The sequence below is a fragment of the Colobus angolensis genome, unplaced genomic scaffold, assembly GCF_000951035.1.
Source record: "Colobus angolensis palliatus isolate OR3802 unplaced genomic scaffold, Cang.pa_1.0 Scaffold95, whole genome shotgun sequence".
In the NCBI taxonomy this organism is placed as follows: domain Eukaryota; kingdom Metazoa; phylum Chordata; class Mammalia; order Primates; family Cercopithecidae; genus Colobus; species Colobus angolensis.
Window position 1 is genome coordinate 2,836,384 of NW_012123487.1, and position 27,225 is coordinate 2,863,608.

Sequence of the window (27,225 nt, forward strand, 5' to 3'; positions counted from 1 at the left end):
AGAAGGCTTGCCTGGCTTTAGTGTCGCCCACTCATCTGCCTCAGCAGAAGGGCCCACTTGCCCAGGAACCGGGGGAATGAGGAATTCAGGAGCTGGAGGTGAACAAGGGAGGAACCAAGAGAGAGTTTCTGCCCTGTCCAGTCCTCTTGTCCCCTTCACCTCCTCGTGGGCCCACCTGTGCCTCCACTGCACCAGTTGGTTAAACATGCACATACCTGTGGGCTGGGGCTGCTTCGTGGTTATTCCACGAACGACTGTCTCTGAGGCCAGGTGTATTATTTCATAATTAATTTCATTCAACCGCCATTGGTTTGACAAACATTCATAAGTATTTGATAGGTGTCTATGAGCAAGACACCATGATAGGGAAGCGGGGGTGTGGCAGTGGTAGAAACAGAATCTGTGTGTGTGCATCTATGCGTGTGTGTGTGTGTGTGTGTGTGTGTGTGTGTGTGTGTGTAAAGACAGAGGGAGGACAGACAGAGACATGAGGCCTAGACCTATCCCATAACTGGAGGTGTATGTTTGTACCCATTTGTCCCCTATGCTGTGTTTGTCCTTTCGACATCCAAGGACAGAGTGAGGGTGAAGGGCAGGGGTGGGCCACCCATCCGGACCCCTGTGATATCTTCCTGTTCCCATGTGCATGTGGGTGTTCACCTGCACAAATGAGTTATGTATGTTGCTTGCATGGAGAGAGAGTGTATTTTTTCATTGTTCTAAGATTCCTGTAGGTCTCACTGTTTTTTGGGGAAAGCAGCAGGGGCAGGGAGGGTCGTGGAGCTTTTGCTGCTGGTGGTTCCTGGGCATCTGAGGGCCATGGCTAATCTGTTGAGGTCATTCGGCAGGCAGAGTGTCCTTGGGGCTGTGGTCTCTGCAGGCTCCCAGTGTCACTGATAGGAGACACAGAGTTCATTTTTTAACTTCTTCTCAGAGCTGTGTCAGGAGACATGGCAGCTGCCACCCAGGTATCTCGTGACTGGGCATAACAGCCACCCTGCAGATCAGCTCCGAATCTGGCCGGGTTCTTGGCTAATGGGAAAAAGCCAGCAGCCCTTTCTGACCTTGTGTGTTACATGACACTTGTAACCCAGATGCACGGCCTGGGAGGAGCCCAGGCTTTGCATAGGGAGTGGGTGCTCTTGGCCACAGACTGCAGGCTTCTCCTCCTTCCAGGACACTGAGGTTTAGGGGGACAGAGCCCCACATTGAGAAGTTCTCTCCTCCTGGGCTTTTCAAGGGACATGCTTGGCCAAGGGCTGGCCTGAGGTCTCAGGGTTGGCGTGGCCCTGGCCCATTATCTTCTTCTGTCTCTGTTCTTTACAGGGTGTGCCATCCTGAGGCCCAATTTTCTTCTGTTCTCTTCTGAATCCATCCAAGTGCATGTTTTAAATGGACTGTGTGTGTGTGTGTATGTGCGTGTTGGGTGGGGGGAGGAAGAGAGATGAGAGAGTATTATAGAGAAGGTCAGAGACAGCTGCAGAAGCCTGCATGTGTGTTATAAGCCATTGCTAAGTAAAGGGACCGCACTGAGACACTAAGGGCCTAGGGGTGGAAATGATTCTCTCAAGGTTGGGGCCAAAGCCAGGACAAGGTTGGCATTTCCTGAATCTTTCCCTCTATCCTTTAAACTGCTCAAATGTGGAGAAATGCAGACAGGAAAGGGCAGTGGAGCCAAAGCACTGGGCTTCAGGGTGGTTCCTCGGCACCATCTCTGGCCCCACAGCCTTCACATGCCTGGTGTGTCTGCCTTCCTGCCCACCTCTCACTCCCTGTGTCTCTCCTCTTCTTCCTGGCACAGTGCGGTCCCCCCCAGGTCTGGCCAAGACACCCCTGTCTGCTCTCGGCCTGAAACCCCACAACCCAGCGGACATCCTGTTGCACCCCACAGGAGGTGAGTTGGAAAGAGGGAAGATGGGGAGGGGGGCCAGGGGGAGGAGGACTCCTGTGGTTCTGGACAGAAACCCGGGCCTCAGAATCTGGTCAGCAGCCGGCTTTGTGCCCATGCTGAGGTCGGGCCTGGGTGAGGACTCTCTTTGTAGGGTTGGCAGGTGACAGATTTCCTTGCAGCCTTCCTGCCTGTTGACTTGTGGAGTCTGCACAACTTCCAACCTCCTCTAGCTTGGGGCTTTGGATGCCTGGTCTCAGTTTCCTTGGTGTTGTTGAGATCTCTGCTGGAAGCCACACATTCCAGGTGTTCAGGCCCTTGAGTACATGCACATGGGCGCACACACATGCACACATGGGTACACACACATGTACACACACACACACAGAGTCAGAGAAGCATGCCCCTGCTGCTCTGTGCCAGGGCCTCTGCTGGCAGCCTGGCTGGCTCTGCTCTGAGCATCCACGAGGCATCACTTGGCATTCAGAGTGGTCTCTTGGTCTGCCTCTTCAGGCCCACAGAACCCTACCACAGAAACCCGTGACTGGCAGTGGCCATCACTGGCTGCCATCTCCTCGACCCCCTTGCCCTCAGCCCAGGTCTTCTCCTGCCTATCAAAGACCTGCCACCTCTGGGCTTCTGACTCTCTCCGGCCTGTGCTCATCCCCCATCCCCATTCCCGATGCTGGCTGCCTCTTACCCTGCTGCTGAGGAGAGCACCCCAAGCTCTGAGGAAGGAAGGAGGATGGTTGCCCGGCCTCCCTGGGGTCAAACAGCCGGTCCTGTTGGCACGGTAGAGGGCAGGGCCCTGGGCCTGTCTGGCAGAAGGTGCTCCTCTGAGCAGACACCACCCCAGGTTCACACCTCCGACCTCCTCCTCCTATTTCCCAGCTCCTCTCCTTCCTATGGTGGAGGGAGACAGGGCTCCCTGGGCCCTTGGTGGCCATGTGGGGCCACTGAACTCAGAAAGCTGCTCCCTGGGCTGTGGTTTTAGGGCTGGGTGGGGGCTCCTGGGGTCAACTTTACTTTTTTCCTTAGTTACCAGAAGATGCATCCAGCCAGGTAGGTGGGCAGTGGCATGCATTTGTGACCCACGAAGCCACACAGCTGGGCACAGCCTCCCACTCAGGGTGTCAGCATGGCCAGGACACTGAGCCACGGGGGGTCAGTAGAAAGGGGCCAGCGGCTGCCTCTCACCAGCCAGCACACTCCTGCTTGACACTCGGCCCCCAGAGCCCTGGGCACGGGGGTTGTGAGGGGCTCAGGCTCCTGAGAGTCAGGAGCTCAACTATGCCCCGGAGCCTTGGGGTCCTGTGCAGGGTGGGCCTCGGCCTTCCCCTGGGAGCCCCTCTGTGGACAGCGCAAATTGGCCCTGGCCTCACCCCGGCTTTCCCACCTCCGTCTTCTCCACAGATTCTCTTTCTCAAGAAATAATCCCTGTTAATCTCTTTCTCTCTTTTTCCTTTTTTGCTCTTCCTCATCTTCACCACCTGCCCTTCTTTCCTGCCTCTCCTTCCTCCCATCTCTCTTCTCGTCTTCCCTCAGAGGAAGATGAGGGGAAGGTGGTGGTCAGGCTCTCAGAAGGTAAGTGGCATTTGCTGTGGCTTCCTACTCTCTGGGTCTGGAAATGGCTTTTCATGCAGGGCTTAAAGAGGCTGGCTGGAGGCAGCTCTCTTTCCTCACTGGAACTCAGGTGACCAGGTACATGGCCTTCCTGTCCCTCAACGCTTGGTGATGAGATATCACCCTGGGCACCTCCTGAGTCCTGATGGGGGAGCTTGTAGCTGCCAGGCACAGGCTCAGGCACAGTCAGTGTCTGGGGGCTCCTGCAGTGTCACCTTGCCTACCCAAACGCTCCCCTTGCACCTTCCTCTCCCAGCACCATTTGCGCCAGCCCGCCTGGGGTGCAGCCACTCACAGGGGTAGACAGGGAGGGACTCAGATCCCCTTTCCCAGGGCGTGCTCCACAGGCATTTCTCAGAGCAGAGATTCTCCACCTTGGCACCACTGACAGTTTGGCCTGAATGATTCCTTTTTTTTTTTGAGATGGAGTTTCTCTCTTGTTGCCTAGGCTGGAGTGCACTGGCACAATCTTGGCTCACTGCAACCTCTGCCTCCTGGGTTCAAGCAATTCTCCCACTTCAGCCCCTGAGTAGCTGGGATTACAGGCATGCACCACCACAGCCAGCAATTAAAAAAAAATTTTTTTTTATTTTTAGTAGAGACAGGGTTTCACCATGTTGGCCAGGCTGGTCTTGAACTCTTGACCTCAGGTGATCCACCCACCTTGGCCTCCCAAAGTGCAGCGATTACAGGCGTGAGCCACTGTGCCCGGCCCTGAATGAGTCTTTGTTGTGGATGCTGCCCTGTGCACTGTGGGAGGATTAGCAGTGTCTCTGGATTCTACCTGCTAGATGCCAGTAGCTCTCACTCAGTCATGACAATCGAAAATGTCTCCAACATTGCCAGTGTCCCCTGGGGGGATAATTCTCCTGGTTCAGAGACCCCATCTTAGAGCCATGATTTCCTCTCTGGAAGCCCTGCCTGGTTTCCTATCAACACTGAAAGTACAAAGTCTGTCTTTCGGGAATCTCAGACAACTCTGGGTATTTCAGGAAATCTATGGACTCACCGTGTATACAATAATGTATTGGGATTCCCATGCAAGTAATTTTGAAAAGCAGTTTCAAGGAGCTGGCATGTCTATGGGTCCCAGATGAACCCCTGATTTAAATGAGCCCTGCAGTGGGCACCAGGGAAGCGGAGAGGGGGGCGTAATCAGGTGGGAGGCCTTGGACTCACTAGGAGCAGAACTCGAGTGAGGACTCGAACCAGCAGGTGAAACAAAGTAGATGCCAACCTGGGACAGAGGCCAGCGTCTTGTTCTGGGTGCTGGCATCCCCATCTCTACCAGGAAGATGGGACAAGGTGGGTGCTGTGATCGCTTCCAGTTCTGATGGGTTAGGTGTTCTGACTTCCCACCTGGGCCCTGGGCCGGTTGGCTGGTTTTCTCAGGCCTATTTCCCACTTTCCTTTGTACACACCACCTTGATTTTCCACGCCCTAAGCAGGGATGTCCTGTGCCCCTCTAAATCTGCTGTCACCCAGCTAGGATGGTTGGAGTTTCCCAGAAGACTTTGCCCTCTCCTAACTAGCTGGGGTTTGGGCAACAGCATCAGGCTGCTTGGGGGACTGCAGAACAAGGCAGCTTCCAGAGACAGAGCAGGTGGGCCACAGCATGCTTTCCTCTGCTGAGAACTGCCCCTCTTCGCTCCCCTGCAGCCTCATGCCTGGGGAAAGGGCTTTCTCCCAAGCTGGAGGCTGACTGCTGCTCCTGGCAGGGCAGGAGCTGGGAAAGAGAATCTAGAATTAGCTGGAGCTCAGAGCCAACGTTCCTGTACTTCAGATGCCGGACCATGCAATAGGCTCTCAGCTCTCCTCGAAGCTGGTTGACTTAAACAGACCCGTGGTATCCCAAACACTCTCCAGTGGAAAGGACCATGGGGTGGACTATCCAGCAAGCTGGCAGGGCCTGGTGATTGTCTCTCACTTTGGGGTGACTTCAGGGTCGTAGGCCTCGATAGAACAGAACTACCTGCCAACTGTACCTCCTGAATGACTCTCATCTTACAGGGCCCCAAGTGCTCTGGCCAGAGCCACAGAGTTTGGAGGGGAAGGTTCTTAGGGGTTAACTCAGCCACACCCATTGTTGTCACAGATATACAGCTGACATCAGCACTGTAGGTGGTGTTGGGGGATCTGCCCAAGGTCACAGTTAGGAGTTAACGTAGCCAGACTGGAGTTATTGGTCTCCTGTCTCTTCCTCAAGTGGTTGTTTCAAAGCCCTTCTCAGGCCTGCAGGCACCGTGCCCTGGGATTCCAGTGTGGGAGTTGGAATTGCTGCCCATGGTCTGGGGAGTGGAGTGGGGAAGGGGCAGGGAGCAAAGCTGTGGGCAGCCAGTTCCTTATTTCCTGACTCATGTGCCACAGCCCGGGTCAGACTAAAGCTCATTCTTTGCTGACCCTCTGAGTCTCTGCTTGATTTCCCTGCTGATACTTTGATGGGAAATTCAGAAAAAAATGCCCGTGAGGCAAAAATGGCCAGAGGCAGGATTATTCAGCTGGGGGAAAAGAAGAATTTGAGGGATGTCTGCTATGTCCCGGGCGCTGTGCGAAACACTTTACATTCATTCATTCTTTCATTCATTGCTTCATTTATTCTTAATATTTTGTGCACTGACTGTGTGCCAGGCTTTGGGAATATAAGGATGCATAAGGCAGCTGGTGAGGAGAGTGATGCCAACAGACATTTCAATATTAGGCAAAAGTGCTCAGCCGGGGTAGGAATAGGATGTCATGGGGGCTGGGAGGAGGGGGCATGTGGCCTAATCTAAAAGGTTTGGAATTCTAACTTTTGATCTCCTAGATCTGGGACCTGGGGGTTTCCATATTCCCTTCTTTCTCTTCCACCCACATGTCTTGATCTAACTTAGGGTGGGTGTGCCCCTTCTCTCCAAGCAAAGAGCCTCTTTGGGGAGACAGAAAATGCACTTCAGGGTGTGGATGAGGAGCTGACAGTGCCAGACTGGAGGAGCCCAAGTCACCCTGTGCTGCAGCTGCTCTCCACCGCCAGCAGTCACTTGGCAGAGTTTGAGCTCCTGGAATGTTCTACATGAAGTACCCTCCCTGTCCCCACCTCTCCCGCCCTGCCCAACTCCCTGTAGCCTCTGATGCAGCTGCTCCAGGATTGGAGGAAAGGAGGAAAACAGCAGGAGAGGTGGTGCGAGTGAGGAGTGGAGGAAGGCAGGAATGGGTGGCTAGGAGCAGTGGTTCTGAACACCGGGCCTGGGATTGGCAAGAAAGAATTAGGAGGAACTTTCCTACCTCTTCTCACCTGATTCTAGCCGGGCAGGTGGGTATCCTCATTCCCACTTTGCAGATGAGGAAATGGAGTCCCAGAAAGTCTCTAGTAAGTACATGGATGGTGGGTGAGGGGAGAGCTTGCAAGTAGAAGTATATTGTCCTGGGGTGGGAGAGAGAGAAAGAGCCAGGGAATAGACAGAAAAAGGAAGCATTTTCAGTATGGAAATCTGCATCTGAAAACTTGGGAAAACTGATGTTTAGCCCTGAAGATGGGTTTTAAACAGTTCTGGAGATGAACTCAGGAAATCAAATAACTTCTCAAAGGTCCTTCCTGCTCTGAGTTCATGAGGAGTAGAGATTGTATGGAAGGGCTTCGTTCATCTCCACCCCATGGTGTGGGACTGGAAGGGCAGGTAGGGGTGGCAGTCAGAGGGCAGACCAGCTGACCAAGGAAGAGGATGTGCTGGGAAGGAGAAAGGAGGTGGGGGCCCAGTGAGGGCAGGGCCAGATGGGGCTGGGTCTGAGTGGCCTTGGCTAGGTTGGCCACCCAATGCACAAGGGCTGTTTCCAACATTGTGGTGGGAATGGATGCTGCTGCTTCTCCCTGGGCGAGCCATCCTGTTCCCCAAGTTCAGACTCCCAGTGTCTTGAGAACTGCTATGGTGTTCTGCAGTTTAGGAGCTGAAGGGGCCAATGGGACTGTTGCCTAAAGAACTTGGCCATCCTATGGAGCCATCTCAGGGTTCTAATACACTGTCCCATGGGCCCTCCACGCAATCTTACCCTCAGACTCCAGGCTGCAGCTCAGGTGCCTGTGTTTAGACTACAGGATGGAGTGGTGCAGCCCACTTTGTCTCAGTTTTACAGTTGCTAGAAGGGGTACCTGTACTTCTTTAAAGGGGTGGGGCATAGGGCAATGGGAGTTGCTTACCTCATGTGTGGGTCAAGGGCATGGCGGGAAGCTGATGGTTCATTCCAGTGGAACTACCTAGGACAGTTGATGGACTCTTAAAAGGTCTGGGCAGAGCAGTGAGGGATGGTAAAGCACCCCGAGTGCTCCCTATCAGGAGCAGGGAGCCCTCCTCCCAGGCTTTCAGGAACCAGGAGGGAGCTGGAGGGCAGGGCCGCTGACTGGAGTGTGGCTAGAGGGAGGTGGGGAGGGGATGTAGCCACTGGTGCCTTGCCCTTCTGTCTCCCTCCCTCTCATCCCCTGCCAGTCCCTCCTTACTAGCCAAAGGCCAAAGCTATCCTGAGCCAGAGAGTAAGGGGGTCTGGATGACATAGTAAATAGAAGTCAGCCTCCAGGAATGCAGATCGGGGTAGAGAGCGGATCAGGAGTGATGTCAGCGGATTGGAGAAGAGCACAGACCTTCACAGTGTCATTCACATGGGTTTCAACTTGAACTTCAGGGAGTGAGAAAAATGGATGTGGCCTCTGAGATCTTACTGTGTGTCTCTGGATGGGGCTGGAGGATAAGTGTCGTGCTTCTGTGACTTTGTGGAGCACATGCAGATTGAGGGCCTGCTGTGTGCCAGGTGCTGTGTGAGGGCTCGGCACACAGATCAGCTAGGCAGGCTCTGGGAGCCCACGGGCGGCCAAAGAGTGGCTTTCTCTCCCTGGCTGGGAGAGAAGGAGTTCCGAGAGCCGTGGAGACCCGGGCAAAGCCATGCTGAGTGCCTGGAAGGGTCTGGGAAGAGTTTTCAGAGAGTGACCTAGGGTGGCAAGAGACGGGAGGGGAGAGTGGACTCTGACCTTGGGTGTCATTTGCATGGCTGTGGGTGAGATTCCCTCTGATGATCTCTTCTCCCAAGCTGGATTACCAGTTGCTCGAGACTAAAGCACTCACTGAAACTATTGGCTCCCTGATTTGCAGAGGGTTGTAGGTGCAGTGGGTAAGGGCAGGTCGGGGCCAGACTGCCTGCGTTCCTCGGCCGGCTCTGCCCCTTGCCAGCTGTGACCTGGGCAAGGTGCTTACACCCCCTGAATCCTACTTTATAATTGTTTGCTCTTTTTATCATTAGGAATAACCCTGTGGAGTTGGCTCTTCTCTGGTTGATGGGCTGGAGTGCTGAATAGAGCCAGCTCTGGGTGTCCTGTGAGCCTATGGGCCCTATCTAGGTCATGCAGAGCCAGCTTGTGAGTCTGGAGATTCTGGTGCTAGTGTTCACTGCCACTAATTATCCATGTGTCCTGGGCACATGGCTCCACCTCTCTGGGCTGAGGAGACAGGTTAGATCAGCACACCGTGGCATCTGGTCAGATCCTGCCCACTGACTATTTTGGTAAAAAAAAGTTTGATTGCAATCCAGCCATGCCCATTCACTGTCCTATTATCTATGTAAGCTCTCACACCACAAGAGCAGAGTTGTGTAGTTGCAACAGTGACAGCCTGACCCACCAGCCGAAGATGTTTACTATTAAGTCTTTACAAAAAAGTGTACTGGGCCTGCTCAGGGGATCTCTGCATTATCTTGTAGTTCCAGCAAAGCCTCATGCTTGGGTGGCACAGAATCCATGCCTTGGTGAGAATTGGCCTGGGCCTTCTGTGAGGGGAGTGGGTGGCCTGGGCTGGTTGAGGGAGGCTTTCGAGGAGGTCTTGCTGGCACTGCCTACATGGATTCCAGCTTTGGGTGCTGAGGTGCCTGGATCTACATCACCCTGTGCCTGGTACCTAGAATAGACCACCCGTGCCTGTCTCTTTGCAGACAAACTACCCCAGCCTCGTCCACTGTCATTGCTGTCGGGTGGAGGGGGCTCTGTGTGGGGACAAAAGGCAGATGGGTAGGCTGTGGCTGGAGCTGTGTGCAGACTCCATTGCAGCCTCTGGGATCTGCTCTGTAAAGGGTCCTGTGCTGAGGGGCCATTCTTTTCTGGTGTCCAGAGAGGCGGCTGGCCTGGGTGTAGGATGTCAGACCTGAGGGCCACCCCAGAAGCCACTCCGTGGAGGCTGTGCCCCTATGCAGCAAGGCCTGGAAACACCCCGCTAGCACCCTGGTGACTAGGCTCCTTCCAAATTAAGGTTTTCTTTGGGCTAAGGGGAGGAAGGTTGCATTTCAGTCAGCTGGACCCCAGGCCTGTCACCCATGAGGGACCTGGAGGAGGGGGTTCTTCTCCAACTCTTACCATCACAGTCTTGGCCAGCGGGGGCTGCAGGGGCCTGGCCTCCTGGGTTCTTCAGACTCTGGTTCTTCAGTTTCTCGGGCTGATTTCAGTGGATGCCTTAGTTGTGGGCAGTATGGCTCTGTACTCAGGCCAGGTTCTTTCTGGGTAAGACAGGGACAGGGTGGGGTGTGGGGGTGGTGGGAATGACATCCCTCCCCGATCGTGGCCTGGGGTAAATAAAAGTGTTCTGCTGCTTCTTCCTTTTTCAAATGGAATTCGTTTAGGAGCTAGCCTCAGAGGCTGTAGAGGAGTCGGGCAGGTGCTGGTCTGGGAGTCGGGCCATCTGGGACCTAGTCATTTCCCTTGCCAGGCCTCAGCATCCTCATCTGAAAAGTGGCCTTTTCTAGCATGTGTCCCCCACCCCCTCCTCTTAGGCTGTTTTGAACACCGGGTAGGGCCGTGTATAAGGAGGTCCTCTGTAAACTGCGTGGTGCTACAGGAATGCCCGAGGTGGGCAATGGAATGTTGAGTTCCGCCTGGGAATGGGGTGCCCTGACGCTAGTCTCTAGAGGAATGCTGAGTGTGTCAGGCGGAGAGGGCTGGGTGTGTCTTGGCATCGAAGGGGCTGGTGAGTCCACAGCAGCCCTGCAGGGCAAGACTCACCAATGCAGGCCTGTTGCTAGGTGGCTAAGGCTGTTTCTGGATTCTGGGTAGGGGGTGGCGCTCACATGAACTCTGGCACTGTCCTGGGATACAGGCAAGGCGGGGATGGACCTCTGGGCCCGCTGTAGGGCCTCAGACTCTAGTGGCACCAGGAGAACCTGGAAGGGCCTGGGTGCTGAGCAAGATCATTGAAGAAAGAGAGCAGCCAAAGAGGGTGCCAGCTATGGACAGACTCAGTCCTTGGAGGGAAGAGTCTCTGATGACCATATTCTGAGGCGGAGCCTGGGATCCATTTCAGAGCCCCCTCCTCTGAGCAAGGCCCTGGTGAAAGATCACTGCAGGGCAGGGTGGGTCTGGGCAGGCAGGAGCCTTTCTTGTCCTTTGGGGGCTATTCCTATGTTCCCAGGCAGGAGTCCGGGAGGCTGTGTTCCAGGGGAGGTTGGGTGGGACCTGCACTGCACCCCTGTGGATCTGTGCTCAGAGTCTCTTTCCCCTTGCCCCTTCCAGAGCCCCGGAGCTATGTGGAGTCTGTGGCACGGACAGCTGTGGCTGGGCCCCGAGCTCAGGACTCTGAGCCCAAGAGCTTTAGCGCTCCAGCCGCCCAGGCCTATGGCCATGAGACACCCCTGAGGAACGGGACCCTGGGTGGATCCTTTGTCTCCCCCAGCCCCCTCTCCACCAGCAGCCCCATCCTTAGTGCTGACAGGTAAGCTGGGAAGGGGCAGTGGGTGGGGGATGAGAATCCAGGCCTGGGACTGGGACGGGATGGGTGAGGCCTCCTGGATCTGTTGCCTGTGGCATGGACAGGCAGAAATCATACCCAGATGGTGGCACCTTGCAAACCACTTCATCAAGGTGCATTGAGGGCACATGTCCTGCGTGCTGAATCCTGTGGGGAGCCCAGTGACCTATAATTCCCAGGCCTCATTCAATTCCGCCCATCCAAAACTGTGCTAGGAGTGAGGCTTACCACGGTGAATGCGGCAAAGTCCTTCCCCAAGTTGAAAATCTACCAATGGTAATGACTTATATCATGGGCTCATCCTAGGTACCAGGCACTTTTGCTATGTGCTTTATGCAGTTATTTAATCCTCGCAGCAATCCTGGGAGGTGAGCACTGTTATTGTTCCCACTTTTCAGACGAGGAAACTGAGGCATAAAGGTGCAGTAGCTTGCTTGAGGTCCCGCAGCTAAGCAGTGGCATAAATCGGATTCGGGTGGAAGCGTGTGGTTCCAGAGCCCACATCTCTGTCCTGTGCCCCAGACCTGCGTCATGGCGCCCTCCCTGCACACAATGAGAGTCAGATGGGCCCAAAGCCCACACATGAGTAAAGGGCTTGGAGCTCAGAACAAGGGGCCATTATTTCTGGCTAGGGATGCAGGGAGGATTTCTGAGGGCTGGAGGCATTTGTGGAGGGTCCAGAGGAACTAGCAGGATGTTGAAAGATGAAGAAAGAGAGAGACGGCATTCCAGAAGGACAGCCCAGCAGGGACAGAGGACTGGGCTGTGGCCATGTTGGGAGTGTGATGCTGAGGGCATGTGGCCTGCCATTAGGGGGTGCCTTGGTGGATGGACCACTGGCATTCATATTTCTGATTGCATCATACAGAGATGAAAGCCCAGAGATGGGTGGACAGTCCCTGCTGACAGACTCAGTGGAGGGGTGCAGCAAGGAGCTGCTTGACTGGGGTAGTGGGGGTGAAGGTGGAGGGGACACAGAGATGGGATGACAACATAAGAAAGGAGGGTTGCGATCAGCTCAGGCAAGGCATCGAGTGCCAGGCAAAGGAGGAGGATCCAGGAGGTGTCACCCCCCAGGAGGGGAGACTCTGCCCTGACCATCCCTTCTTCACTGTGCCCACTGCCCTCCCTAGCCTGGGATGTCACAGGGCCTGCAAATGACCCTGCCAGGCCCAGTGGGTCCAGTTTGCTGCACTGTCTACACTGACTCAATGCTGAGCCTCCCCTGCAAGTGGGGGTACCATGGGAAGACTAGGGGAGCAGATGAGCAGAGGCAGCTGTCTTCTGAATTCTAAGCCAAGCATTCCCTTTCCCCAGCCTCTTAACAGGCAGCAGGCTGCATTGCTCAGGAGGCCTGACTCTGGCAGAGGGTTGCATTTCCTGTTTTAAAGGAAAGAGGATTTTCCTAAGTTGCCCCAGCCACCCGTTGTTGGTGCTCAGTGAGCCCTGGCATTAGCAAGCTGTTCATTGTTTCTCACTGAAATCCCTCCTGCTGAAGTGTTGGCCCTTTCCAGGAAGCTAGCCTTTCTCCCCTGGGATTAACCTTCCAGAACTCCATTTTAGTGTCTCCTTCTCTCGCCCTGCTCAGCCTGGCTCTGTCTCCCACTCCTCAGAATCCAGTTTATTCTGGATTATACCAGGAGGTGGCCTTCTGCTCTGGTGCCTTCTGGGATGCAAAGTAGACTTTGCCCTAGCCTGGCCCCTGACCTTCTCCTTACCCTTGGCTCTTGCCTGGCCCAAGAGCACACTCCTGACCAAATCACATCACCCCGTGAACCTGAGCTTATCCAACCTGGCCCAGGGAGGGCCAGCCCACCACTAGATCCTTCCAGCCTGCAGCTCCAGGTTTTGGCCCATTGGCTAAGTAAGGACCCCTCCCCATGGGGAGTTCTTGGTGCACAGCCTACCTGCTACCTCCCTACAGCTACTAGTGTATGCAAGGCCCCCGTCAACCTTTGTTTCTCTTGCCGTAGAAGATAGAAATTTGGGTCTAGAAGGAGCCAGGGTCAGCTAATCCAGCCCTGTCATGTTCCACATGGAGAAACTTCAACAAGCAAAAAAACTCACTGGCTATCACATTGTATTGCTGTGCTCTCATATGTCACTCCATGCAGACCTAGACTTAACTGTACAAGGGAACCTTTGATTGTGGCAATTACCCCAGGTATAGTCTCCTCTGAACTGAATTATTTCAGAGTCAGAATTGGTAGTGACCTCTGAGCTCATCTCATCTAACCTCCCAATGCAGGAAATTCCTTCTACAACATTCAGGCCAGTAAGTCTGTCAGCCTCTGCTTAAATGCTCCTAATGACAGGAGCCTCATTACCATGCAAGACAGCTTTCTCCATTGGTGGCCACATCCCCAGTGGCTGGAGAGCAGACCTTATAATGACCTGAACTCCTCTGATGTGAAGCCTTCCCCTATGATTCCTTGTCTTTGCTTTTTTGGAGCCATCCAGGAGTGAAAGCCCAATTCTAGCACTCTCAGTCAATGTTTAATGATGATGATATCACACTTGAGGAAACTGAGTCAAGGCAGGGCTACCCCCAGTAGAAACTCCACTGGGAATTTGTGTGATACTGGAGGCTATATCATGACAGCCACCTCCAGTTTCGATAGGAGAGGGCTCTTCACTTTGACGTGGCTCAGGAGTGAGCATGGTGCAATGGGGAAGACGTGGGCTTGGGAATCAGACGCAGCTAAGTTGAAACCCTGGTCGTTTATAAGCAATGTGGTCCTAAGCCTACTGCTTAACCTCCCTGAGCCTCAGTTTCTTCCCCTGATGGTTCTGTAAGGTAACGTATAAAACTCTGATGTCCTGCCGCACTGCCAGTGGGCCCGTTCTTCCTGTTGTTTGTGGTTGGAGGGAGGGCAGAGAGCACGCTGTAAATCCACCCTTCATTCATTTCTGCCCGCTGAATCGCAACCCTCCATCTCTCTGCAGCACTTCAGTGGGGAGTTTCCCATCTGGAGAGAGCAGTGACCAGGGTCCCCGGACGCCCACCCAGCCTTTGTTGGAGTCTGGCTTCCGCTCCGGCAGCCTGGGACAGCCCAGCCCATCTGCCCAGAGAAACTACCAGAGCTCTTCTCCTCTCCCGACTGTGGGCAGTAGCTACAGCAGCCCTGACTACTCACTTCAGCAATTCAGCTCGTCTCCGGAAAGCCAGGCCCGAGCTCAGTTCAGTGTGGCTGGCGTCCACACAGTGCCTGGGAGCCCTCAGGCGCGTCACAGAACAGTGGGCACCAACACTCCCCCTAGCCCTGGCTTCGGCCGGCGAGCCATCAACCCCAGCATGGCTGCCCCCAGCAGTCCCAGTTTGAGCCATCGCCAGGTGATGGGTCCACCAGGCACTGGCTTCCATGGTAGCACGGTCTCCAGCCCCCAGAGCAGTGCAGCGACCACCCCGGGGAGCCCCAGCCTGGGTCGGCACCCAACAGGGGCCTACCAGGTTTCTGGCCTCCACAACAATGCGGCCACCACCCCGGGGAGTCCCAGCCTGGGCCGGCACCCTGGGGCTCACCAAGGCAACCTGGCCTCCGGTCTCCATGGCAATGCAATAGCCAGCCCTGGAAGCCCTAGCCTGGGCCGTCACCTGGGAGGGTCTGGATCTGTGGTTCCTGGCAGCCCCTGCTTGGACCGGCATGTGGCCTATGGTGGCTACTCTACCCCCGAGGATCGGAGACCCACAGTGTCCCGGCAGAGCAGTGCCTCTGGCTACCAGGCTCCTTCCACGCCCTCCTTCCCTGTCTCCCCTGCCTACTACCCTGGCCTGAGCAGCCCTGCCACCTCCCCGTCGCCGGACTCAGCAGCCTTCCGGCAAGGGAGCCCAACACCAGCCTTGCCAGAGAAGCGAAGGATGTCGGTGGGAGACCGGGCAGGCAGCCTCCCCAACTATGCCACCATCAACGGGAAGGTGTCTTCGCCTGTCGCCAGCGGCATGTCCAGTCCCAGCGGGGGCAGCACTGTCTCCTTCTCCCACACTCTGCCCGACTTCTCCAAGTACTCCATGCCAGGTGGGCATCTCCCCTTCCATTTTCACCTCTTCTGCTGATGAAGTATGTACAAGAGTGAAATATCTATTCCAGTGAATGTTCTGACATTCCCTTGGCAGGCGACCCTGGGTGAATCACTGACTTCTAGGACTTAGTTTATCTGTATAAGGAGAGTTGGAGGTGTCCTCCCCATAAGTGTGCTGTGGTTGTGGATGCTGAGATGAGGGTGTAGATACAGATGAGGATGATAAAAAGAATAATGATGAATAATATTACAGTTATGATTATCATCATCCTCATAGCCATTACCACTTGCTGGGCACATGCTGTGTACCAGGCTCTGAGCTAAGTACTGTCTCATTTAAGCTTCTTGGCCACTTGGTTAAGTAGGTATTAATATTATTAACCCCAGTTTACAAACTGAGGCTTAGAGGCTCTGTCACTTGTCTAGTATCATACAGTCAAGAAATGGCAGAGCCAGGCTTCCAATCCAGGCCACGCCACCCCAAAACTAATGGTCTTCAAGCATCATTGGAGTTATCTTTATCATGTGTCCGTGTCTTGGGGGGTCATCATTATTTAGCATGACCTTGAAAACCTGCCTTCCAAACCTGGATCTCCATACCTTTGCCACCCCCGCAGTGGCCACATCACTCCTCATAGACCCAACTTCACTGAAGCCCATGCAGGTTTGTGCAGTGAATTATTCACCCATCATCAGAACTTGCCACCTTTGCCTCTACTTAGATAGCTCATTGTCTAAACATAAAGGCCAGCCTCTAACTTGACTGTGTGCACCGTGGCCCTGAATGTTTGAGGCAGATTTAGAATGTTTGGGGCCACCTCAGATGGGCCCCAGCTGCCTAGATTCTCGCGATATCACTCTCAGGTCCTGCCCTGAGCCTGCCAAGCCAGGACACCTAGAATGACCCTGCACCCCCTGTTTCCTGCCCCCCCGCGGGGACATCTGGTTCCCAGCCCCTCTCCTTGAAGGATGCAAAACGTCTAATAGCTGGGACACTTCCTGTTTCCCACCATCTTCCCTGCTTAAAATAGCCTTTGGAGTCAACACAGGAAGGCACGTGGGACTGCAGCCGCCTCTGACAGCTCATTAAACAGGCCATGGCAGCAGTGGGGCCTGGGGCTTCGGACGGAGAAAGGCAGCCTGAAGCAGTTGCACGGCCCAGCTGCCTAACCCAGAGACCTTCTTCAGCACACAGCTGCCAGAAAAGGGAGCTGACCTCTCCCCTCACGCTCGCCCGAAGACAGATCCCAGAAGCATAAGGGAGTGTAAATCATAGGTTGAAATTGACTAAGCACTGGAGACACAACTTGTGTCTCCTGATCTGCTCTCTTAACTTTACAGTGTCTTTCATGCCAGCTTCTGTCTCTGACGACAGAAGAGGAAAAATGTGGAATCCTCATCTTTTTCTATTCCCCCTCCCTTTTTTTTGGTTTTCTTTGGTGCCAAAAGCTGAAGGAAGCGGTTGAGAGTGAGGGCCACACATCCTGATGCTTAGACAGGAAGATACAGTTTAGCTGGTCCTACACTGGCTGCTAGGGCCTCTTACCAAGGTCACCATCTGTGTGACTTGGGCAAGTCACTTCTCATCTCTGAATTTTTCCTTATATGTAAAATTAGGCAGTTGGACTCTGTCCTGTCTGAGCTCCCTCCAGAATCTCATGTTCTATGACAAATTCTCAAGGTCTGCAAAGAGTCTGGGCATGGGTTTGTGTGGGGGTATTGTCTGCCTGAGAAGCGGGGTGCCCGACATGCAGTAGATGGCCTCTAGATTCTAGGCCAGCTATCGCCTGTTTAATCCAAAGAGAAGTGATTTTTTTTTTGTACTTTGTGATGCAGAACATAGGCTTTCCCTGTGGAAAGTGAGGAGGGGCCTGGGGAAAAGGGGGCAGAAATGGATCTTTCTGCCCTCATCTTCATGGTGTGTATGCTGAAGTTGAGAAACTGAGCTTGTGGAGAAAGGTTCTAGAAGCAAGCGTTTTAGCCCGTCGGAGAAAAGCTGTAGGAAGGGTTTAGTCACAGTCTTCTAGGGAAAGGGGGACATGGGGTGGAGGGAGGCTTTCGGTGGGCTCTGCGAGAATGCAGTGCCAGGCCCTCCACCAGGAGGTGGCTCAGCCACCCAGAGGGCGGGCAGGGGATAGGGGATGGATGAGGAGGCCGAAGGTCCCTTCCACTGTGTGTTCAAGGACATCAGCTTTTGATGTCACTTTCCTGGGGCTGCCATAACAAAGGACCATGTGCTTAGTGGCTTAAAAATGACAGAAATGTGTTCTCTCACAGTTCTGGAGGCTAGAAGTCCAAAATCAAGGTGTTGGCAAGGTTAGCTCCTTCCTGATGTTCTGGGAGAGAATCTGTCCCAGACCGCTCTCCCAGTTTCTTGTGGCCGCCAGCATCCTTGGTGTCCCTTGGCATGTAGATGCATCACCCCAGTATCTGCCTGCACCTTCCATGGTGCTCTCCCCTGTGTGTATCTCTGTCTACTTTCCTTGTAAGGACACCAGACCTACAGGCATACTGGATTAAGGCTCACCCTAATCCTGCGTGACCTCATCTTAATTTGTCTACATCTGCAAAGACCCTATTTCCAAATAAGGTCAAATTCACAAGCACTGGGGTCAAGACTTTGATGTATGTTTTGGGCGAACACAATTTAACCCATAACACTTTCTTCCCTTCTCCTGCTTTAGACAACAGCCCAGAGACACGGGCTAAAGTGAAGTTTGTCCAGGACACTTCTAAGTATTGGTACAAGCCTGAGATCTCCAGGGAGCAGGGTGAGTGCTGGGCTCTGTGGTCCATCAGAGATCATAGCTGGCTGAGGCCTCCTGTGTCTTCCCTGTGCAAGGAACAGAGGCAGATTCAGTCCTCTTTGTAGCAGGGGGTCATCACAGAGGGGGCTGGGGTTGAAGTTAGATAGTAGGAAGCACTTCCCGCAGTGAAGTGTGGGAACACAGAAGCAGTGGTTGTAGACACTTCTTGGAAGGGTTCTTATAACAGCAAAGCCTTGGTTTTCCTGGGCAAAGTAAAAGGTCTGCCAAGATAACATGAAACTTTAGCTCTCTGTCTGCCTCGTGTGGGAGGTTTTTGCATTTTACAGAGAGAGAGAACAAAGTTGGGAATGTGGGAATGATTCTCAGGGGAAGCCTGTCTGGGTGTGGGACAGGGGTCAGCAACGGCAACCCGTGGGTCAAATCTGGATGCTGCCTGCTTTTGTAAATGAAGTTTTATTGGGGCGCACCCACACCTGCTGGCTTGCATCCTCTCTGTGCTGCTGTCCTGCTACAGTGGCAGAGTGGAGTAGTTGTAGCAGAGGCTGCATGGCCTGCGAAGCCTGAACTATTTACTCTCTGGCCATTTACAGAGTAAGTTTGCCAGCTGGGTGTGGTGGCACACACTTGTAATCCCAGCATTTCAGGAGGCCAAGGCAGGGGGATCGCTTGGGGCCAGGAGTTCAAGACCAGCCAGGGCAACATAGTGAGATCCTGAACCTACAAAAAAAAAGAAAAAAGAAAATTAGCCAGGCAAAATGGCACATGCTGAACAGTGGCCTGTGGTCCCAGCTACTGGAGAGGCTGAGGTGGGAGGATCCCTTGAGCCCAGGAGGTCGAGGCTGCAGTGAGCCATGATTGTGCCTGCATGCCAGGCTGAGTGACAGAGTGAGGCCCGGTCTCACAAAAACAAAAAACCCAACAGAATAAGTTTGCCAACCAGAGTACAGGAAGACCCTTAGGAGTAGTTAAATTCTAACTTCAAAGAACGTTGTCTCACCTAAGAAAGAACAAAGGTCGGTAGGCTCAGTGAGACTTAAGTAAAACTAGTGCCACCAATGTCTTGCTTCCTCCCCTCTCCTTGTCCCTTCCCCATGCAGCCATCGCACTCCTCAAGGACCAGGAGCCGGGGGCCTTCATCATCCGTGACAGTCACTCCTTCCGAGGCGCCTACGGGCTGGCCATGAAGGTGTCTTCACCACCTCCAACCATCATGCAGCAGAATAAAAAAGGTAAACTCATCTCCCAGAATGGGGCTCAGGACAAGGTGAGCTTTACAGTTGCTAAACCTGGAGGTGCTGGAGGGACCCAGGGTGCTGTGCAGGACCCTAACTCCCATTAGACTCTTTGGAAGAGGGTGTCTTGGGCTTGGCGATGCTTGGGGTCAAAGATGGGGAAAGCAGGAGATTGGGTGCCTGCCATGTGTTTCCTGAGGGGTGGGAGAGCAGCAGAGGGCTCTGCAGTCCGTGGGGCTTCAGTCACATTCTCTCTTCGGCCATTTCTCCCATCTTGGCCCTGCATACTGCAGAAGTTTTGAAGCAGTCTTGGGAGGTGGTGGGAGGAAGCCATGGGAAGGGACTGAGCCTCATTTCTTTCTCTTTGTCCCAGGAGACATGACCCATGAGCTGGTCAGGCATTTTCTGATAGAGACCGGCCCCAGAGGAGTCAAGCTCAAGGGTTGCCCCAATGAGCCAAACTTCGGTGAGCTGTCCCTGCTGCCCCCATCTCTACAGTCTGGCCTGAGTCTTGGCCCTGTCCTGGGTTCCTCCAGGGGTCTGACCCCAAGTTCTTTCTGGCAGGCTCTGCCAGCCACCCTTGTCGTAAATTCCACAGAGAAAATGAATGGAGGCTTGTCTCCCTCTGCAGTGCGGCTCCTAATTCTGCCAAACTGCATTCTGTATTTGCCCTACCCAGCTGGGACTTGTTCTCATTATAACTGGAGTAACAATAGTAAAATCAGCTGCCTTAATTGACCACCTACCATGTGAATGTCACTGTCCCAGCACCTTCTATCACGTCTGGCCTCACAACCATCCTGTTTGGTAGGGGTCATCCTCCCTAATAGGGAGGAATTGACACATGAAAAAATGAGAGTCATCAAAGTTACACTTACCTGAGAACCAACAGGTGAGATGTGACTGAGCTGGGATTGGATCCCACAGTTCTCTGATCCTTCTGCCCTGTTCTCAGAGGAGCCCCAGTAACTGGGGCGAGTTAGGAGCAATGTTAGGAGGAACTTTCTGCAAAGGAAAGTTGTTAGGTAACTTTATGACTGCTGGAGTGAACCTTGGGAATCTTCTCTTTTGGATCTTGTTAAACAAGAGGGTGTGAATTTTCAGCTTTGTTGGTGGGCTGAGGTAGAGTTAACAAAGAAGTGGAAGATCGTGTGTATCGGGATGAGGGTGGAGGTGGAGGTTTCCCCTCTGACTTCCAGTATCGCTGCCCCTGACATACTGTCTGCTTCCCTGCAGGATCGCTGTCTGCCCTGGTCTACCAGCACTCTATCATCCCATTGGCCCTGCCTTGCAAGCTGGTCATTCCAAATCGAGGTAGGAACGTGAGACTCTTGGCTTACCACCCACACCTTTGAGCTGGCCCCGGTCATGTCTTGATCCTGCCAGCCACTCTGGACGTGGGCCAGGGCTGGAGGACACACATCATTTTACCAATCTGGAGAAACTCAAAAATTACTCTCCTTTTTTTCCTATTAAAAAAGAAGAAAAAATTTATGAAAAAGCTTGACTCCAGGAACATACATAAATGGACTTGCCAGACTGTTCAGGAAAACCCTCCGTGTGAAGAAATTCATATGGAATCTTCAGACCACGTGTCATCCCAGGGATGACAGGAGACAGGAGAAGTAGGGGACAGGAGACATGTCCTGGAGGATGAGATGGGCATCTGGGGAAGAGAGCGGGGAGGCAGACTGAGGTATTGGGGGGTTGGTCTGGATGGAGAGGAGAGAGCAGCCTCAGGAAAGGGAAGGCAGTGCCTCGATGTCGCTGGATTTTCTAATCTGTGTGCTGGGAGGGTGTTCCCTGACTGAGGGGACGCTGAGCTGTTAGGGAAGAGCAAGTCCTCTTTTGATTGTGGGAAGTTGGAATGGACTCCAAGGGCATGAGGACATGCAGGATGAGAATTTGAGTGAGACGGCAGGGCTGGGAAGGGGGTGTTTAGCTTCTCTCATGGAGGCGCATCAGCCCTAGAGCATGGCAGGTGGGCACCTGGAACTCCTCCCAGCATAGGCCTCTATTGCCCAGCCCTCAGAGACACAGGGCTCACCTGAAGGTCATTGGCCTCACCCCCAGTGCAAGGTCTCGGAACTGGGAGCTGGGCTGCCTTCTCCCCCCTCTCTCTGTTCAACAATAGGACCTTCAGAAGCACTCCTAGGCTGTGGCCCTAGGATTTTTTCTAGTCTTTCTTGGAGCTCCTGGGGCTATGCCCACACATAACACCTCTAGTATTTTTGGACAATTTCTATTTATCCAATTCAGTTCATTGAACTATTAATTATTATTAGCTATATAATAGCTATATAATAACTAACATTATTAGCTTATAAGTTCAAATACAACTTAAATAGCACTATTAACCAATGACACAATTCAGACACGAATTGAATTATATTCCTATGGAATTTACCATAGTAGTTCATCAATTAAAAAACTGTTTAATATTTAGATTGTATAAACCTGTCGTTTTCGTAGTATGGGCCTAGACCGACAGCATCAGCATCTCCTGGGGACTTGTTAAAAATGCAAATATTGGCTGGGCATGATGGCTCATGCCTATAACTTCAGAACTTTGGGAGGCTGAGGTGGAAGGATTACTTGAAGTGAGGCATTCAAGACCAGCCTGGACAAGATCAGAAGACCCTGTTTTTACAGAAGAGTAAAAAAATTAGCCAGGCATGGTGGCTCATGCCTGTAGTACCAGCTACTCTGGAGGCTAATGTGGGAGAATCCGCTAAAGCCTGGGAGTTTGCGGCTACAGTGAGCTGTGATCACGCCACTGCACTCCAGCCTGGGTGACAGAGCAGGATTTTGTTTAAAAAAAAAACATTATCTACCATGTACAATGTGATGTTTTGATAAATGCATATATTGTGGGTTAAATCAAGCTAATATGTCCATCACTCAATTCTTATTAACATTGGAATTAGAGTTATGCTGGATCAATGGTTTAATGAATTAGGGAAATTAGAGGATTTATTGACCTACGCAAAGATATATCAATGCAAAACAATAGCAGCAATGCCAATTGTCACTTGAAGGCTTGCTTTATGTTAAGCACTGGCTAAATTGTACATGGAATCTCTCAAAAATCCAGTGACATGGGTACCATGATCATCTTCTTTGTTTTATAGATACTTAGTAAGTGCTGGGGTGAGGGTTTGAGCCCAGTTCTGCTGGACTCCAGAGCTCACAACCAGTGTGCTGGCTGCTTAGAGCAATCATCAGACATTCAGACTGAGCCTAACTCAGGGCTGACTGCCATGTTCTGGTATGAAAAGCAACGTCCCTTGCGCCAAAGAGTTGCAGAGCTCACCTTCAGCCCAGCCAAACTTGTGCTTCTTTCCAGCTCTAGGGTTTTAATTCCTACTGAATTTTTGTCTCAGACCCCACAGATGAATCGAAAGATAGCTCCGGCCCTGCCAATTCAACAGCAGACCTGCTGAAACAAGGGGCAGGTGAGTGGTCACCTGAAACTACCCATGCCCAGGCCTTCCTTTCTGCCTTCCTGCCCTGATCCCTCGTGCAGATGCAGGCTGGAGGTCTCTCCAGGCCCAAATGTCTCCGGGAAGATCACATTTCTATGTGCAGATGCCTTGGCTCAAGGCTAGCTTGAAATTTATCTGCTACCTTCTCCCTGAGGAATGGATCTGGGTTAATGTCCTCACCCACCCCAGCTCCCATGACTCCCCCTTGGGTTGGTTTCTTTCAGCCTGCAATGTGCTCTTCGTCAACTCTGTGGACATGGAGTCACTCACTGGGCCACAGGCCATTTCCAAAGCCACATCTGAGACATTGGCTGCAGACCCCACGCCAGCTGCCACCATCGTTCACTTCAAAGTCTCTGCCCAGGGAATCACTCTGACTGACAACCAGAGAAAGTAAGACTCCCCTGCCTGCTCTTGGGTGGGGTTCTCCTTCCTGTGACCCATCTGTTCATCCATGTACCCATCCATTTACCAATTGATTAATTCCTTGCACCCAACTGCTCATCTACCCTCCTGTCCATCTATCTTGCATCTACCTCCCATCTACCCAGCTACTTATCCATCCATGCATCCATCCATGCATCCATGCATCCATCCATCCATCCATCCATGCATCTATCCATCCATCCATCCATCCATCCATCCATCTATCCATCCATCCATCTATCCATCCATCCATCCATCCATCCATGCATCTATCCATCTATCCATCCCTGCATTCATTCATCCCTCATCTATTCCTGACCACCCATTTTTCCCTTCATCCATCTATATTTCCATCTATCCATCCACCCATTCATCCATCCTTCTATGAGAATTTGCCAGCATTGCGTATATAGCTATAAATACAACTGATAAAAAGGACCTGCTTTCTAGGAGCACAACCCATCCACTTGGACTCTCTCCTAACAATGTCCCCAGCCTCTTTGCTTCGTCTTCCAACCCCTCCCCACATTTCCTATTCCTCAGTGCCAGTTTCTTCCTTTCCCAGCCCCTGGCATTTGGGATGATTCTATGGCATATCTGTCTCTGTACATTGCTTAGGTTGCCAGTGTCAGCAGCTCAGGCCATCTTGCTCATAAGAGAGAGGTTGTGTGGACCTGTGATAGACACAGACGGTGGAAGGGTGGCCTGACCTGCTGGTGGAAGGAGGGGAAAAGCAGCCCCTTCAGCATTCATTCTCTGTTTATCTGATGTCTGTGCTGCAGGCTCTTTTTCAGACGCCACTACCCCCTCAATACTGTCACCTTCTGTGACCTGGATCCACAGGAAAGAAAGTAAGTCTCTTGCACACAGCTTCCCTCCCACACAGCTCTCCAACACTGACGTTTGTGTGGGTGCATGCATGTGCATGTGCGTGTGTGTGTGCATGTGTGTACATTCTCCATTCAGCTGGAAGATCTGCCCATGTGTGAGTAATCGTGTTGGGCATCTTTTGAGTCTTTCCCGCTATAGATATGGGGACTCTCCTAGGGACTCAGTGCCCATGGCCACCCCTTCTGTCATGCCCTGACCCTGAACCTGCCTCTCCTCTCCACGATGGGGAGAGCCCCTCAGGAGGCAGGCTGCAGTGTTCTCTCCACCTTGAATGCATCTCTGTGTGAGCTTGGGCAGCTCCTGTCCCCTGGGAATGGGGGGTCGGTCCCCTGCCTTCCTGCAGAAGGTCTGGGTGTGTGTGGGGCTGGGCTCTAGGGAGAAAGTACGGTGATTTACCCTAAGTCCACTTTCTCTCCACAGATGGATGAAAACAGAGGGTGGTGCCCCTGCTAAGTAAGTGTGACTTCTTACCCCCCACCCAGCAGGCTGGCCTTTGTACTTCACAGCGAGGGAAGCACGGGGCACATTTAGAAACCAGGGCCAGGGGTAGGGAAAGAGCAGCAAAAACCTTTGTGCCAAGGTCACTCAGCTTCCAAGCAAAGCTTGACCAGGCATACAGGCCTTTTGCCTTGTCCTTCCTCCAGGCCAGAGGCCCAGCCTCTGGTCTAGCCACCTTCACTCTCCCAGGGTCAGAAGCAGCAGGGATGGCAGGAAGTGGACAGAAAACAGAGTCTCATTGGAAGCAATGGAAGTGGGGCAGGGGTTGCTTACATGATCTTTTCTGCCCCAATTCTAGCTGCCTTTATTCTTGTTCTTGCTTTTTTGGGCTTTCCTGTGAGTCTTGTGGCCGAGCAAGACAGCCTTACTAGAATGTGGAGCCCAGAAGGTCTGAATTCTGGGGATGGCCTGGGACCTTTGGGTGGATTGCTCCATCCAGTGGACACGTCCTAGGGGCCTCCAAGGAACTCAGATCCTGCTTGGGTCTCTGACCCTGCCCTCAGGAGGCCCATTGGCACAGCAGATAAGATAGATGTCTAAATAGCACTAAGATGCTTCTGTGACTTTCAAACTGTGTTCTAAGGATCCTAGTATCCTTGGATTGCACCCGGTGTTCAGAAGGGAGGGAAAGCTCTGCTGCTCGTTGCAGTTGTCTATCAGTAGGAACTAGGGTTTTCTCACAATCGCAAAACCAAAACAAAATATAGGCATAACCTGGGGTCTGAAGCTGACATGAGACTGTCACTATGATCTGTCATCCACTTTTCACTTTGTCAGGATTATTCCAACAACCCTATTATCCTCACTGATTGACTTTATAATAGGTAAATGTCATGCATTTGGATCGCTGTTTATAGCTGTAAAATACTGCTTTCACCTTTATACATGCCAACTTCATACAAGGTTGCTTTAGAAAAAGAAAACGTTCACTGTTAAAAAAAATGTCAGTTGCAAGGGAGGGAGAGGCAGCAAGAGAGTTCAGCTTACATCTGGGGAGCTCATGCAGGAGAACACATTAGCACCTCAGAGAGGTGGCAAGAGCAGATATTTAAGGATGGGTCTTCAAAGACAGGTTCAATTTGGACAGGTCAAAATGAGAATGGGAGTAGGAGGGACTATTTCAGGGGAGGGGCCTCATGGCCACCAGACTGCAGGCTCCCCGAGGGAAGGGCCATGTCTGGCACATGGGGAGGCTGGTAAATATTTGTTGAGTGAAGAAATGAGAGAACGGAGGCTGGAAGAGCAGAGGCAGGAGGAGGCTAGTGAGGATGCCTCAGTCCGAATGAATGGACTGACTAGTCTATCACATGGTCAGTGATGGTGGCTTAGGAGAGGCCATGTGGGATGGTGGGGCTCAGCCCTGTCCAGGCTTCATAGGGTCATCAGTGCTTCCAGTCCCTGCATCTCCCATGTCTCTGCTGGCCACGGCGGCAGGCTGGAACTTCGTGTTTGAAGGTGCTTGTGCTCACTCACCACAGGGCCCTGCGAGGGGAGAGGGTCAGGGACAGAAGGGAGCTGGGCCCCCAAGCCTGGAAATCCCTCTTTTCCTCCTTCAGGAGCTGGTTTTGAGTTTAGCCTCCTGCTGAAGAGGCTTTGATGGGTGGGGCAGAGGCCACAGGGAGAGGCTGAGCAGGGCAGTGGGCTAACAGGGAATCATGACAGGGACGAGGCGAGGCCAGCCAGGGATCTCAGGTGCAAAATTCAAGGAGATGTTAGCTCTTGGGATCTTGCAGGGGCTCCCTCCTGCCCTTAGGGGCTGAGGCTTCTTGCCTAGATCTATTCCTTGTGGCAGATGACAGGATTGGTCTATTGCGGGAGCCTGGGAGCCACAACTGAAAGGAATATCAGGGGAGGGCAGGCTCGGTGCTCCAGTCAGGCGCAGTTGCTGGGTCTCCATCCTGGTAGACACCCACAGCCAGAGCTGGCATGCTTCTTCCCTCTGCCAGGATCACCCCCACCCCTTCTCAGGGTCCGAGCCAGCCAGAAAAGGCAGATGCTGGGGGCTGCCCTGTGGACCCCAGCTCCCCGCTCCACCTGGGTATTACCCCAGGCCTTTGGCCCTGTTGCTCCCGGCCCCTGAAACAAGGCTGGGGGAGCACAGCTGTAGGAAATGCAGGATTGTGTGTGTGTGTGTGTGGTGCGTATATGTTGTGTTTGTGTGTGTGTTGTGTTTGGTGTGTATATGTTGTGTATGTATGTGGCCTATGTATGTATGTATGCATGGTTTGTGTAGGTGTGTGGTATATGTGTGTGTGGTGGTATGTGTGGTGTGTGCAGTGGTGTGTATGTGGTGTATATGTGTGTGGTGATATGTGTGTTTTGTGTGTGTGTGATGGTGTGTATGGGTGTGAGGGTGTGGATGTGTGTGGTGGTGTGTGTGATGGTGTGTATGTGGTGGTGTGTGGTGTGTGTGATGGTGTGTATGTGTGGTAGTGTGTGTGGTGTGTGGTGTTATGTGGGTGGTGTGTATGTGTGTGGTAGTGTGTGTGGTGTGTGGTGTTGTGTGGGTGGTGTGTATGTGTGTGGTAGTGTGTGTGTGGTATGTGCTTGGTGGTGTGATGGTGTGTATGTGTGTGGTGGTTTGTGTGGTGGTATGTGGGTGGTGTGTATGTATGTGGTGGTGTGTATGTGTGTGGTGTGTGTGTG

General features: G+C 52.9%; 1 protein-coding gene across 2 annotated transcripts in view; it reads left to right on the forward strand.

Moving 5' to 3' along the window:
* Positions 1-27,225, forward strand: part of TNS1 (tensin 1) — a 145,229-nt gene that overhangs the window by 110,999 nt on the left and 7,005 nt on the right. For both annotated transcript variants that reach the window (XM_011932292.1, XM_011932291.1), the window contains 13 exons: positions 1,802-1,894; positions 2,927-2,950; positions 3,434-3,472; positions 11,025-11,223; positions 14,206-15,275; positions 17,964-18,050; positions 19,145-19,276; positions 19,653-19,745; positions 20,516-20,593; positions 22,663-22,734; positions 22,989-23,157; positions 23,973-24,041; positions 24,502-24,534. In XM_011932292.1, coding sequence (XP_011787682.1) covers positions 1,802-1,894; positions 2,927-2,950; positions 3,434-3,472; positions 11,025-11,223; positions 14,206-15,275; positions 17,964-18,050; positions 19,145-19,276; positions 19,653-19,745; positions 20,516-20,593; positions 22,663-22,734; positions 22,989-23,157; positions 23,973-24,041; positions 24,502-24,534 — 2,158 coding nt within the window. The remainder of the gene's footprint in view (positions 1-1,801; positions 1,895-2,926; positions 2,951-3,433; positions 3,473-11,024; positions 11,224-14,205; positions 15,276-17,963; positions 18,051-19,144; positions 19,277-19,652; positions 19,746-20,515; positions 20,594-22,662; positions 22,735-22,988; positions 23,158-23,972; positions 24,042-24,501; positions 24,535-27,225) is intronic.